General features: G+C 32.0%; 3 protein-coding genes across 5 annotated transcripts; 1 reads left to right on the forward strand and 2 right to left on the reverse strand.

Annotated features, from left to right (window-relative positions):
• Positions 1 to 124: 124 nt before the first annotated feature.
• Positions 125 to 1,519, reverse strand: LOC108761218 (ejaculatory bulb-specific protein 3). The gene is made up of 2 exons (XM_018507635.1): positions 1,299 to 1,519; positions 125 to 498 (listed from the first exon to the last, which is right to left on the reverse strand). Exons 1-2 carry the CDS (start codon positions 1,492 to 1,494, stop codon positions 326 to 328), a joined length of 369 nt encoding a protein of 122 aa, XP_018363137.1. The 5' UTR covers positions 1,495 to 1,519; the 3' UTR covers positions 125 to 325.
• A 3,461-nt stretch (positions 1,520 to 4,980) lies between these two features.
• On the forward strand, positions 4,981 to 9,837 carry bur (GMP synthase burgundy). Of its 2 annotated transcripts, XM_018507576.1 has the most exons (9): positions 4,981 to 5,099; positions 6,478 to 6,739; positions 6,866 to 7,078; positions 7,208 to 7,505; positions 7,630 to 8,107; positions 8,188 to 8,429; positions 8,515 to 8,685; positions 8,786 to 9,217; positions 9,687 to 9,788. In XM_018507576.1, the coding sequence occupies exons 2-9, from the start codon at positions 6,525 to 6,527 to the stop codon at positions 9,786 to 9,788; spliced, it is 2,151 nt and encodes a 716-aa protein (XP_018363078.1). In that variant the 5' UTR covers positions 4,981 to 5,099; positions 6,478 to 6,524. The 2 variants fall into 2 exon arrangements, with proteins under 2 accessions (XP_018363078.1, XP_018363086.1); XM_018507584.1 differs by lacking the exon at positions 4,981 to 5,099 and having other exon boundaries at positions 6,525 to 6,739; positions 9,687 to 9,837.
• A 95-nt stretch (positions 9,838 to 9,932) lies between these two features.
• Positions 9,933 to 15,163, reverse strand: Rev1 (Rev1 DNA directed polymerase). Of its 2 annotated transcripts, none has more exons than XM_018507565.1 (6): positions 15,083 to 15,163; positions 13,540 to 14,977; positions 12,924 to 13,365; positions 11,641 to 12,829; positions 10,488 to 10,627; positions 9,933 to 10,297 (listed from the first exon to the last, which is right to left on the reverse strand). In XM_018507565.1, the coding sequence occupies exons 1-6, from the start codon at positions 15,134 to 15,136 to the stop codon at positions 10,144 to 10,146; spliced, it is 3,417 nt and encodes a 1,138-aa protein (XP_018363067.1). In that variant the 5' UTR covers positions 15,137 to 15,163; the 3' UTR covers positions 9,933 to 10,143. The 2 variants fall into 2 exon arrangements, with proteins under 2 accessions (XP_018363067.1, XP_018363058.1); XM_018507556.1 differs by having other exon boundaries at positions 9,933 to 10,294; positions 10,485 to 10,627.
• Positions 15,164 to 15,331: the final 168 nt, after the last annotated feature.

The following is a 15,331-nucleotide window of genomic DNA, read 5'->3' on the forward strand; positions in this document are numbered from 1 at the left end:
AAAAAAGTCGTGTTGTCGCTTTTTCCTCTGCGAGCTGAAATCCGTAGAGATAACTCGACGATAAATACCGTCGTGATTTATAATTGCAGATTGCCAATGCACCCGTTGAGAGGTACATACGTTCAACCCGTCACAAAACGGCTTTTATTGTCAGTTAAAATTGTACAATAATGTAATACTGCTAAATCTCGCACGCGTCTACATCATAATTGTATCGTATACTGCAGCTAATATCTTGGAAAACTACATGGATGCGAGATCATTATTTGTTATTTCACAATTAAGTATACATGATAATGCAAAATGTGCTGTTTGTTTGGCAACATTAGTCGACGGGCGTAATGTTCAACTTCTTCGCCTCCTCCAAAAGCTTTTCTACCATGGCACGCCATTCCTCAGGGCGGTTCTCAGTGTACCATATGACTATCTTTTCCACATTCTTTTTTTGAGTTTCTGTACATTTTTGACATTTTGTTGCAAACGCTTCAGCGGCATGTTCTGCAAAATAGAAAATCTCAGATATTTTTATTGTTACACATACACAGGGTGCCTTGAAATTCGCGAATCAAAATACCACAGCAAGAAAGTTTTTGAAATAAATTAAATATAAAAGTTATGTGTACATTATTTTTATTTTAAGCAGTAGGATTTGAGATACAAACTCTTATTATTATTATTTCATAAACTATCGCTTAAAATAAAAATTTACTAATAACTTTTTTACTTACAAATTTTTTTAAAACATTCTTATTGTTATATTTTGATTTGCGAATTTCCGGACACTCTATATATATTTTCTGAAAATCGTGCAAAATAATAGTAATTTCCTACCATATAAACATTCTTTTGTCGTAATATTTTGTTATAATAATTGTATTATATCATCTATTCCAAATCTTTTAGTAAATGTTTTGATAAAAAATATATTGAGAAAAATATATTTGTATACGCATGAACAAAAAATTAAAATAATTGTTATTAATTAGAGATTATTTGAGATTATCCGTCTTAATCTTAATAATATTTTTGTTATATTCTTTATACACAGTGTTAAAATATACCTAGATAGGTATAAGTACCTAAATCGAGATTTTTCTATATTTAGATAGTACTACGTACGGTATGAAATTTTCATTAAAGTAAGTAAAGTATTAAATAAAAAATAAATATATCTTTGTCCATATTATATAATAATGTTATTAGAATATTGATACTTTTAATACAATTTTTTTTATTACTAAATAAAAGTATTTATCGTTTACAAAATTAAATTCATACGAGATAATAAAATATCATACGTTTGAAGAATTTCTGATCTCCTGTCAAGCACGGGCCAGTATCCATGAAGCAATTGTAATACTGATTTCGAAGCTCATCATTCGGTAAAATATCATCAGGATTGATGTGATCCCACTCGTCTGAATACAACTCTTGGGCAACAATAGCTGCCAAAACGGCCAGGATGGCCAATAAACAGAAATTCGATTTATTCATAATTTTATCGCTGTTAGGAATTCGTGCCTCACGAAACTGAGTATTTTATTCAGCCGGATACATCTTTTATAGTTTACACTTACCCTTGACCGTTTCTTACGTAAATACTACTTTAAGTAAATAGTCGGTACACGTTGAATCAGTTGTAATCACATGTGTTTCAGACAGATAGAATGGACAGAAGGATTAATCTAGGAAGAATTAATTAATAAGTTCGCAAAACACGAGACACTACACGAGTATTCAATTATTTCGCTCCTGTAAGATGGTCATTACAGTAGCTTGCAAATTCGATGTTGGTTTAGCTGTCTCCTGGAAGTCAAGAATCCTCAACAAGCTACAATAAAAATTGTTAGTTTTAAGCTGCTCAAATACTGTAATACAGTTTGTCCTAGCTCGTGACAATGCCACGCGTAATCGTACCTTTTGTTCTTGCGCTGGAATCAGTATTCTGGTACAATGCGGAGAACGAACGTACTTTCTGTATAATTTGTCGTCTGCGAGTTATAAGTGGTTTCCTTTAACGAGTGACACACAATTAGTAATCAAGAGATTATTAATTATCCTGCATGGGATATGCTCTTTAATATGATCTATGATATAGTAAATTGGAATAAATGCGGGATACATCTAAAAATCTCTTATAATTTTAGAACTCTGAAGAGAATTTCTAGAAATGGAAATCATTTCAATACCCGTACCGGAAATATGTTCAAAAAATTTCTTTGAACAATATATATGTTATGTTATGTTATTATATCTTACTAAAAATATATATATATATTTATTAAATATATACATTGCATTATATCCCCTACAGCACGAAATATTGCAATATTTCAATAGTGCGCAATATTACAAAAATTGCAGTAATATTGGAATTTTAATATTTTATTGAAAATATTATAACAATATATTGCAATATATTGTGTAATATAACAATTCAGTAAATAAGTACGAACTCTTGCCATGCGAGGGATACGCTTCTCGTAAGGAGAAACATTCAGAAGTCCTACGATAGAAGGTTATATGCAAGTTAGCGAGTAGTGATTCCCAATCTTTTTTGGATGCGCTTTCTAGGCCCCCGAATATTTTTTTATTATAACTTTATTGTATGTATTTTGGAATATGATGTTAAACAATAATACGTTAGCAATTTATAAAATTGGAATAATTATTGAAATATTGCATAATATTATTGCAATAAGTATGCAATATTTCCCTTGTATTATGACGTAACTATTCCATAGAACACATACCATTTGAGAGACATCATGATAACCTTCATAACGTATAGATATCGATGTTCATGTGATATTCCTCGAACAAGGTGTGTCTACTGTGTATATTGTGCTAACGATATCAATTATTGTTGTATAATAATATTTATCACATACGGGATAATCAGATACAGGATAACGGATTGTCTTTAGTTAGGGGCCATGTAATAATTATTACCATCATTATCTTCAGCAGTTATCTGAAACGACATATCTAAAACAATGGCTGTGTTCAGCAGAAAAAGGAGCTTTGCAATTGTTGTAAAATTCTTAAATATGATTGGTTTATACATTTAGATCCAGTGAGAAACTAAAGGCAAAACCAATCATATTAAAGAATTTTACAACAGTTGCAAAGCTGCTTTCTCTGCTAAATGCGGCCAATAATTCATCAAAAATTGGGAGTTAATTTCTCCAAAGAAAATTTTTTTTAGAATTTTTTATATAATTTGTCAGAATTTTTATATAGCTCGCTATCTGAAATATGATGACAATAACAATTATGGGGCTGTTTGCTACCTAGCTGAAATGAATTTCATAATTTTTCAGTATTCCTGTATTTAAAAAAAATTTTTCAAATTTTTTTTTACAAATATAGGAACATTTTTTTAGTAATGCTGAGAAAGTCTGCATTTTCTGAAATTCTTTAAACATGTAAATTTTAAAATATATTCTAGGACTTATAAAATCTAAAGAAATTTCTAAAGCATTTTACAGAAATCTTTCTAAATTATATAAAATTTTTATAAAATTCTCTATATTTATAAAATATCAAAAATTTCTTAAAAATATTATGAGATATTTGAATTTTTCCCTTCTATTGTTAATTTTTACGAAGCAGTATCATCGTTGATCCTTTGTCATTCATATGAGCATTTCAATTCGTGCTCTGGCGAAAACTAAATCAAGTATAAGAAAAGAGTGATAGAGAAATGTAAACGAAGCTTCTAAAAGAGGAAAATTGACACAATGAAACATAAAAGAAATGTAAAAGCCTCCTTTACATTTCATTATCCCAATTTTAGCCTCCTATAGAAGCTTTGTTATGTTTCTATTACTTTTTCCTTATATTCGATTTTACGTTCCGATTTTCGTTTTATGCAAGTCGCAGAGCCTACTTGCAAATACCTGCTACACTCTTGACAAACTCTTACAATTAGTACACTAAATATTACTTTGTATAAAAGAAAGAAAAAAAGAAAAATCTGATAAATTCTGATAAATTATTCATTGCATTTATGTATATAGGTATATTCATTATTATGCGTGCGTGCGTCACAGATCTATATTAACTAGATATTATACAGGAACAAAAAATGAAATCATTAGGTCTGTTTGCGTTGTTTGAGATTCCTAAACATTTTGTAACTTAACATGAGATAAATATATATTTGTGCGTTGAAAAGAGAAAGAGCGAAAATGCTAAGTGCAAAAAATGCAAGCAACGCGAACAGGATCAATGTAAAATTTACAGTAATCCGGATAATCCGTATATTTTCATTATTTCCCCTAGGAGCCTAATTTAAAAAGAAAGTGGGAGATTACTTTGAGAATGAGCAAACCAACTTTGCAATGTATGCGCGTTTCTTCAAAGCGTTTTACATCTCAAGACTACTTTTTAGGAGGCAAATTAACAAAATTTCTATATTTTGTAAGTTTTAAAATAAAAATAGACAATAAATTCAAGGATAATGAAGGGCTTTGAAGCATTTGATTGACGAATCAAAGAAGAAAGAATTTTACGAATTGACCAATCAAAGAATTGTAGCATCATGTTAGCCCTGGATGATCTAAAAGAATACACCAATAACAGCGAACGCTCACTCAACTGTTGAGTTCGCTGAACGCAGCCAGTGTCTAATTTTCAATATAGCGCCGACCATATACAATGCACCTTTGCGACAATCGATTGTATACCCTGAAACAAGATAAAAATTAAAAATTATCAAAGTAAGGCCCTGCGCACAATAGAAGGAATAAGGAATGAGGAATAAAGAATAACCTATTATAATAGATTTTAACCTATATCAGAAATCGGATACATCGCAATCATTTATATGTATACATAATTAATATTCATAAGGATCGAGAACTCACGCAAAAATTATGCGTGACTTGTGACTTCATAATCCCCGACTTGCGGGGATTTCGCGGCGCGAGAGTTGGCGCACCTGCGCGACCGCTACTTGAAAGCAGTCAACGATCGCGCTGCATTGTGGCGATCGAATGGCCGCTTCGTCTGATGTCTGTCTGTTCTGTTCTTCTGCGATTAGTTTTACTTTATTCGGTGGTCTTCACGAGCGGTGCCTCTCGTTAAACGATCCGGTAAGCCAAACAATAGCCACCCGGTCGGACGACAACGCTCGAGATAACCTATAGTTTGCGGATTCGCTGCGCGAACGTACCGCCGAGGCGCACCTCGCACGCCCGGTGTGAGATTTGTTTTTCGTTAAATAACCAGCTAGCGGCTTCGCGGAGTACAGCCGGAATTCGTGAGCGCGATTCTTCGAGCACGTGTATAGGGTGTGTCGAGCGAATCGTCCAGCTGGCGAACGACAAGTGTTACGGACGTGTAATTACTCGTCGAGATATCTATTAACATGTGAGACAGTGACGTTCTCATCACCTGTACCTCTTGTCACTTTTTCTACAATTAATGGAAGAATAAATATCTTTCGAAGTCAATATTTGTTGATGTCAAGTTCTATGATCTGGAATAGATGTTCTGAACACGCGAGTATTTGTGAAATCTTGACAGTAAAGTATAATTGTGCATGTAGATACAGATGAGTGTCAATTCCATTTTTTTAAGAACTCGAGCTTCTTTCATTGTTGCATTAACATTTTTCTTTTATTGTACATGGGTTTATTTTATTAACACATATGCGAAAAATACATATTCATATATATATATATCTGTATATATATATATATATATATATCTATATAAAACATGTATTATATATAAAATATATATATGCGTATAATATAATATTAATATATTACAAAAAATTTGGTTTCATAGAATAAAATTAATTTCTTAGGTGATTTAAAAGAGATTTGTTTGCTAGTATACACATATTGAAAAATGATTAAGAAATTATGTTTCATATAAAAAGATTATTATTAATATTCAATCTTTGCACATGTGTTTTATAAACTTTTTATTATAATCAAATATCGATTATAGTTAATAGCATTTAAAGAAAATATGTAGAATATAGTTTAAAGTATATGAAAAATTACTTTGCTTATATCTAAAATATATGTTGAAGTATATATCGATTAAATTATCTCATTTAGTTTTTTTATTGTTTATGCTTTCGTCATTAATATACTTGCACTTTATTATCAATGTCTCTGATAAAGATATTAAGTGAAAACAATATTGAGCAAGTTTAATTATATAATCATAAAGAGTATTACTGTAACGATTAAGGAGTACAGAAAATTGACCTATTACTTAATACAATTAATTAGCAAAATAATTATATATCCAAGTATATCACATCATTAAATATAAAATATGAAATTAAGCATTATTATTTATGTGTAAATAAATGGGAAGACTATACTTCATTAAAATAAAATTGAATGATATATATATTTATCTTGTACTATAATAAAATGTTAAATCATAATATTATTATAATTTATAATCGTTTTTTTATGCAATGCTGATATTCTTTTCAAATTATTACAGGTTAGTTACATAGCAACAATATTAACATTAATAAACGTAATATTGAAATGGAAAAAAGTGCCGATGGATTACTGTTTCACGTTGAGAGAAATAATGGTGCCGATGAAGTAGCCATGGACATTGTTGATGAAAGAGTAGCTATTTTAGATGCAGGCGCACAATATGGGAAAGTAATAGACCGAAAGATTCGTGAATTAAATGTTCATAGTGAAATTCTGGCACTTGATACACCTGCATTTACTCTTCAGGAGAAAGGATATAAGTAAGATATACATGTTTAATACCATTATCTAATTATCATAACTGCACATACAAGAGTAGGGTTGATTTGAATTAAATTATAATTGTATTTTATATATATATATTATTATTATTTTGATCTTTTCAGAGCTATTATAATTTCTGGTGGTCCTAGTTCAGTATATGCGGAAGATGCACCTAGATATGATGCTGATATCTTCCGAATAGGAATTCCTGTATTAGGTATTTGTTATGGGATGCAGATGATGAATAAGGAGTTCGGTGGTAGTGTAACCAGGAGAGAAATTCGAGAGGATGGCCAATTTCCTGTTGAAGTTGATACCAAGTGCCTGTTATTTAAGTATGTAAATTATGTTGAAAATATCAAATAATTAAATTATTACTTATTTGTCTGCAAACTATAAAAGCCTTATGAAAAACACTCTTTATTATTAAAAAAATGCAATAAATGATGAATTGTTTGTATTAGGGGCTTGGACAAAGAGCAAATGGTACTATTAAGCCATGGAGATAGCATAGATAGGGTGGCCGACTGCTTTCGTACTACTGCCAGATCGTCAAGCTTTGTAGCCGGTATAGCGAGTGATAAAATGAATTTATATGGCGTGCAATTTCATCCAGAAGTGGATTTAACGCCTAATGGAAAATCTATGCTACATAACTTTTTATTCGGTATCGCTGGCCTTACGGGTAATTATACAATTCGCGATCGGGAAACACAGTGTATCCAATACATCAGAAATACTGTAGGCGACAAAAAAGTTTTGGTATGTAATTAATAAGTATTCTAACTCAAAACAAGATTTAAGCTCTTAAAATAACAATATTGTAGATGCAATATTGTAGATAACAAGAGAAGTATTTCATTTAAATTTATGTAAATCGTTACAGTTATTAGTGAGCGGTGGTGTGGACTCAACAGTGTGTGCAGCTTTGTTACAAAAAGCTTTAAGTAAGGAGCAAGTTATAGCTCTACATATTAATAATGGCTTCATGCGTAAAGGAGAAACGCAATTCGTGGAACAAAGTCTAGCCCAGTTGTGTGTCACGTTAAGAGTAGTAAACGCTGGTCGTTATTTCATGCAGGGAACGACGACAGTCCCATTGGACAATGTCGCACCTGTAATGAACGCCAATATTACGAATAATAAAGGAATGTGTGGTACAGCGAGTAGTCCGAGAACCAGGTTAACCAAGATGTTATGCGAAACTACTAATCCAGAGGAAAAGCGAAAAATTATAGGTGATGTTTTTATAAGAGTCGCAAACGAGGCGATGGCAGAAATGGGATTGAAGCCAGAGGACATTTTTCTTGGACAAGGCACTCTCAGGCCTGATTTAATAGAAAGTGCAAGCGCCGCAATCAGTGGTAAATCTCTATTTTTAGAATTTTTTATAAATTCCTATGTTTTCGTATTGCAAAAATATGAATTTCTTGTATTCATTTAGTTAAAGCGGATGCTATAAAGACGCATCATAACGACAGCGAACTTGTGAGAGTATTACGAACACAAGGATATGTAGTTGAACCATTGAAAGATTTCCATAAAGACGAGGTAAGACAGTTGGGATGTGATCTCGGATTACCGGCGGCGCTTGTGGCGCGTCATCCGTTCCCAGGTCCTGGACTTGCAGTACGAATCCTTTGCGCGGATGAGCCTTACATAGAGAAGGACTTTTCCGAAACACAGGTATTGCAAACGTAAAATGAAGAAAAATTAAAATTTCACAATTGTCTTTTCAATGGACCGTTAATATGAATTGTACTTGTTCCAGGTTATAGTAAAAATAATGGCCGAATACGAACAGATGCTTCAGAAAAAACATGCGTTATTAAATCGCGTGGAAGGCGCAACGAGCGAAATCGAACGCCAGCAACTCCGCAGGGTTTCGAGTCATCGTCATATCGCGGCGACTCTCTTGCCCATTCGTAGCGTAGGAGTTCAGGTATTTGAAAATTATATCACACAAGAGCCATTAATATCGAAATATTTGATTTTTAATTTTATCAGGTTATTGAAATATTTTCGAATTTTTACTTTTATAGGGTGATCGGAGAAGTTACAGCTATGTAGTAGGTTTATCGTGTGAGGAGACTGTATCCGAAGGTGTGGAGTGGGAAGATATGTTGTTCCTTGCGAAACTAATTCCACGCGTGTGTCACAATGTAAATCGTGTGTGCTACATCTTTGGACCGCAGCTTCATCATCCAATTCAAGATATCACGCCTACGTATCTCACTTCGAATGTGATAGCGACGTTACGACAGGCGGACCACTTAGCTAATCAAGTGTTAGCTTCTAATGGTTGTATGGGAACCATTAGTCAGATGCCCGTTGTTTTAATACCGATACATTTTGACCGCGACACGGCATGTCGAACATTATCATGCCAACGTTCCATCGTGCTTAGGCCGTTCTGTACTAATGATTTCATGACTGGCATGCCCGCCGTTCCTGGTAAAGATTTGCCAATACATGTAAGTTGATCTTTTCATATCTATATATACCATATATAATGATGTACAAGGTGTCCCAAAAAGGATGAATATCTTGGAAAATATAAATTTTACAGAAAAGTGTTTCAGTCAAAAGTTGTAGGGTTCAAAAAGATCTATTTACTGATTTTATCAGTTTGACCTTGGGTGGTGTCGTCAGGGTGAGAGGTCAAGGTCACATTGATTTTATTTAAATGGCATACCCTATTTTTGATTCCAGAATCTAATAGCTAGTATCAATAGCTTTTCAAAACACTACAATGAAGTTATCCTTGATTGGCGACGCCACCCAAAGTCAAACTGATAAGATTAGTAAATAGATCTTTTTGAATTCTACAACTTTTGTCTGAAACACTTTTCTGTAAAATTTATATTTTCCGAGATATTTTCAGGTGTCCCGATCTTTTTAGGACACTATATACATGCATACACTAATTTAATTGTTTCATAGGTGGTGAAAAAGATGGTAACTGAAATATCCACGGTGCCCGGAATCTCACGCGTTTTATATGACCTAACGTCTAAACCTCCGGGAACAACTGAATGGGAGTAGTAAACGCTCATCTGACCCCTTTCTATTTTTTCACCATCCCTGCGCGCGTAACGATTACAAAGCGAAAAAATATATTTAAAAAAGTATATATATATATACACACATATATATATATATATAAATATTACAAAAGAAATACACGAATTCGAGGTTGACTTCTTACTAATTTATACAAGACCGAGCAAACTTTTCCAAAGGCATACATTAAACGAGTCGTGTATTACTAGCTTCTCTAGATAAAGAACGGTATTGCGTTCAATTGAAATTAAAGATATCACATTTGCTTGTAAATAGATTTCTTATATTACACACTCATTAGTAGAAATTTAATTTATTAAATTTACGAATTTCGAATTCAATTATCGTTATTACATCTCGGATCATTACATCTGATCAACGGTACCATTATATTGTTGTTGTATTCGATCTGCATATAACGTTGAACATGTTTCACGGTTCTTCTATATGTTTTATGCCAAATGCAGTTCCCAGTTTTCGTTGTACATCTAAAAAAAAAACAGATAGATAGATAAGTACGTTTAATGTATCATATGCCGAATATTTTTATTTATCGATCATGAGCGAGTAAAGCGATATCTGTTTCTTAAAATCTGCATCGTTGTATTATTTATTATCCATTTGTTACGAAGTGAAAAGCGTCTATTATAACAAATATTTCTTTTAAAGATAGATTACCGGTACATGGTTTTCAATAGGACATGTAAATCTTCGATACGTTTCTTTTCTGGAAGCATGCTAAGAAACGCCGCTAGTGACAGGAAGTCTACTTCATTCACGACATTAGATTTAGTAACCCATGTTTGTATTTGCAGTTTTACCTATAAAAATGTCATATTTACTTTAGTTGAAGCCAAAAAATATCTTTACATAATATACGTAATTTTTTAAATAAACCGCGTATGTATATTATTTGATAAAAAAGTTATGTAAAGATAAAATAAGAGAAAAAAGAGAAAGATAACAAATTCTTCATTCCAAACTATGCTTATCGATAAAGAGAGAGGATTTTATTTGATTTTCTGTTGAAGATTAGATAAAGTCTCAGATGCATTATATGTATAAATTTTGACGGTAATTTAATAGGGCATTTCAAATTCTGTTAAATTAATTCAATTTCTTTTCCTATCCACTTTACTTATTTAATATAGTATATGAAAAGTTGAAAGTTTTTTTATTAATATTTATTTCGATATTCACGTATAAAGTATGTTAACAATTCATATCATGTTTGTGTTGAAACTAGAATTAAGTTTTCTCAAAGTCATGTTCCGAACGTACAATAAGGATAAATTTGAAACTGAAAATACTAAAATATAAAATTACGCGCAACGTACTGTGATAAGCTAATAATTATCATGAAATATTGCTAACACACTTTTTTTTGTCATCAGACTTGTATCTTCCATAACTTTACTCGTTACTGTGCCAATGTCACAGTTACCATGTAATGTTCGGTATGATGGTCATGTTCATGACGTTAACATATATTTTACAACTGCTAATTCTATACAGATCGGGGGATCTGAACACCAATGCATTAACTATTCACAGATAAGACATCACATCTTAACAAATAGAATTCACCATTTTTTGTAAAAATGATCTGATAAATATATACGTATAGGGGAAAAAATAGGTATCTCTGATGCATCTAATATGTCAATATTATGGCAATAACAGGTAAACAATTTGTATTGTTAAGAAATAATTTTATACAATATTTAATATTAATTGGAATTGCGACAGTTACGTGCACCAGATCTCAAAAATAGAATGCTAGAACTCAGTTCCTATTTAATAATTTGTCTTAATAAAATAATTTATGTGGTACCTGTTGTAATGGAAGGGTGAAGAGATGATTCACAAGATTAATCAACATTTCCTGATGTTTATCTACGTTCTCATTGTTATGTAAAATACTTAAATTCTGTAAAATAAAGGTATCGGCTTTATCTATCGTAACATTATTGTATGAACTATCAACGTGATCGATTTGATTCGATGTAGATGTTGCTTCGACAGCATCTTTTTCATACAGTTGATCCTTTTCATGCATTGCGTTCTTTTCTAGTATACGTTTGGCTTCATCTATACAAGTGCTATTTACATTAGGTATTGCGTTCTCTTTATTTCTATAATTATCACTGATCTTTAAAGAGGCATCCGTTTCTTTCAATTGCTCACTATCGCTTTTTTTATTTATTTCGTTCAAATTAACTTTATTCGCTTCTCTTTTCATATCACAGTACATCTGCACATCGCGTTGCACATCGGGATGCAAATCGTCTTTCATTAAAGCTGATAAAACATCCGGATCAACTTGCGAACAATTCTGTACATTTGAAGTTTCTTCGTCATGCAAAACTTGATTTACCCGATCCGTATTCATACTAGCTTGTTTCTTATTTCTTTTAAATTCGTCAAATATCTCATTTCTTATATCTGCGGGCAATTCGATTAACACGGACATATCGATATCTTGTATTCGTGGTATATCATATTTCGATGATCTTCCGCTATTCGGTTTTACTTGTTTAAAGAAATTCTCTTGAGACGTCTGCTTTTGCATTGCTTTCTTATTGGATTTTCCAAATAAATCCTTCACTTTAGTAATATTTTCATTTATCTTAGGATTGTGTAACTTGTTATTCTTTGATTTAGTTGCTATCACCGACGGTTCGACTGGCATTGTTATACCGATTGATTCAGAAGATTTTACCAATTTCAACGGCAAATTACTAATTTCTGTATCACAATTTTCTTTTATTGCTGTTGACGGTTCTGTTGAAGGCACTTTAGAGCAATCCGGTTTAGATTTCTCGACTGAGATACAATCTTCATTATCATCTCCCAACATTTTATCACACGGTTGTTGTATTTTTTTCGTTTTATTAAAGAAGTTGATTAAACTACTTTTAGCTTGCTTAGTCTTACATATTTCTAATCTGGATATTTGTATTCCAATTCCTCTCATATCTTCGGGTATTAAATCCAACTGATTCCAAATACTTATAACTTCCCTAGATCATAAAACATGTATTTATTTCGCAAAACATATATTTAAAAAAAGTATAAAATATATACAAGATTGATAGATCAATAGTAAAAACTTACTTTTTGATGATACTAATATCGTCAACAGCTGCTATAAGATTTTTCGATTTTGTTATATAATTGCAAAGACCATGACCCATGAACTTTGCGGTTTCCTTGGGTGCTTCCTCAGCTCTGATCATCAATTTTAGCGTGATGCATCTACCTTTTGCACGAGCTGCTGTCAATCGATTACACACCTCCACAGATAATTCACTCAAAAAATCGATAGCATCGCCATTATTCTGAAATCTTATGCCATAATTAACTTCCGCCGATACAGATTTTCGAACATATTCCAGATTCAGCTTTGTGTCGTCTAATCCACGGCACATCTTGTATAACTGCTCTCCCAACTTTTTACCAAATTCTTTTTGCAACACTCTCAACGAGATCTTCTGCAAATCTTCACATATATGAACATTCATTTTATGTAACTTATAAGTCGTTGTTCCGCCAACTCCTATAAATAAAAAATTAAACGAATTAAATCTTAATTTTAATAAAGATAATGAAATGTGATTGAAAAAAAATTAAAGCCAAGTGCTTATACTTATTACAATCGATTAACATAGATTTTTTAAAATATAATTAACCATTACAAAATAATGTAAATGAATTGATCGCTCAAAAGTACCTGATAAATCTCTTATATTAAAAGTTTGAATATATGTCTCTGTATTCTTATCGTTGAGATAAAACTGATTATCAGGTTTAGCTTTTCGCGTCGCCAATCTCGCTTGTAACTTGTTATTACCAAATCCCGTGGATACCGGACAATCTGTTTTCTGCTTTATTTCATTCCTAATTATAGTAGCAAACTCTAATGGTGAAAGTCCAGATGCTTCAAGAATTTTCGTACAATCAACATACATTTCGTCGCAGCTTACTGCTTCGATATCTAAAGTGTAAGATGCCACGGTGTCATACAGTGTGTACGAAACTTCTTTGTAACCCTCGAAATCGTACTGAATTGTCTTCAAATTTGGACACAGTTTTAACGCCTCTCCCAGAAACATGCCATTCTTCACGCCAGCCTTTCTTGCTGCGTACGAGCACGAAGCTACTTCTGACATCGATCCAAACTCTTCCTTGCCGTCGTAATTCGCTGAAAACTTGTTGCCTTTTGCGTGCGTTACCGCTATCGGTACACTTTGCAATTCCGGTTTATTTCTGATTCCCACCGATACAAAAAAGCAATCCATGTCAATATGCATTATAATAGGTTTTTGCTTATGGTTCACTTTACCTGTAACTTTATCTGTAAAACAAATTGTCTCATCTTCGGATTCTGATTCGCAAGTAACTGAAGTTGATGCATTCTTGGTGTTTTTTAATTTTATTAAACGTTCAAGACCGGAAAAAATTCCGTCGCTTTTATCTCTTAACTCGTTCACATAATCTTTAAACATAGTTCCCATGGTAGAAATATAATGCAATCTCGAGTTACTGTAAAACGTTGACAGAAACTCAGCATCCCTTGTAGACTGCGCACTTATTTTTGTATTTGAAGATTGACAAGAGTTGTTTGAGTCTTGTTTCAATGCATCCTTACACACATCGTGTTTTGATATATTTTTATTATTTATATCTGTTTCTTTGCAAACAGTGTTTGCTGAAGCTTCAGGCTTCTCAATATTCTGTTTATTGTGCATGATTAAACTAGCATTATCTTTATTATTTAATTTATATACCAACTGAGGCTGTAAATTAGTACTATTAGAATAAAGTAAATAATTTTGAAAATTCAAAATCTTTCCAGCTGCTATGCTATCAATGATCCATTGTGGTTTGCAGATAGGAATTGGATTCTGACTTTTTCTATATAACACTATTTTAGAGTATGGCAGATTAGATGCTATGATATGAGTCGTGATTTTAGGATGCATATAATGATGATATATTCCTCCATGCATCATCATTAGACGTCTCAACTCATCCGATGTTGGATTTGTATAACCATTAACAAATATTGCAATTCCTTCAAACAGTTTCGATGATTCTTTAAACTCTTTGCTGGCTGTATCGCGAAACTGTTCCTCCAATTTAGCTTTCTTTGCAGCCATATAACCGCCCTGACAAATATTAAAAAATTATACTTATTACAAAATAATTCGAAAATAGATAAATATAATAATAAAAATTAATAATTTAATATTACATATATATAATATACTCACCCAATCTTCGAAACCATTTTCTCCCCAATCATGATCTCTTTTTTTCTTTGACATAATTATACTAATTTATACAAATTTCTTGATAATTATCATAAAACAGGTGTATACTGAAATGAAAAGAATTAATAAAAAATGGTTTAATTATGTAAAACTAGAACTTCTTCAGAATTTTTTAAATTTTAATTAGCTTATTTCTTCTCTTATAAGATTAATAAGAGAATTAATATAGTCGCATATTTTTATATAGCT

Source organism: Trachymyrmex cornetzi, unplaced genomic scaffold (assembly GCF_001594075.2).
Source record: "Trachymyrmex cornetzi isolate Tcor2-1 unplaced genomic scaffold, Tcor1.1 scaffold109, whole genome shotgun sequence".
NCBI lineage: Eukaryota > Metazoa > Arthropoda > Insecta > Hymenoptera > Formicidae > Trachymyrmex > Trachymyrmex cornetzi.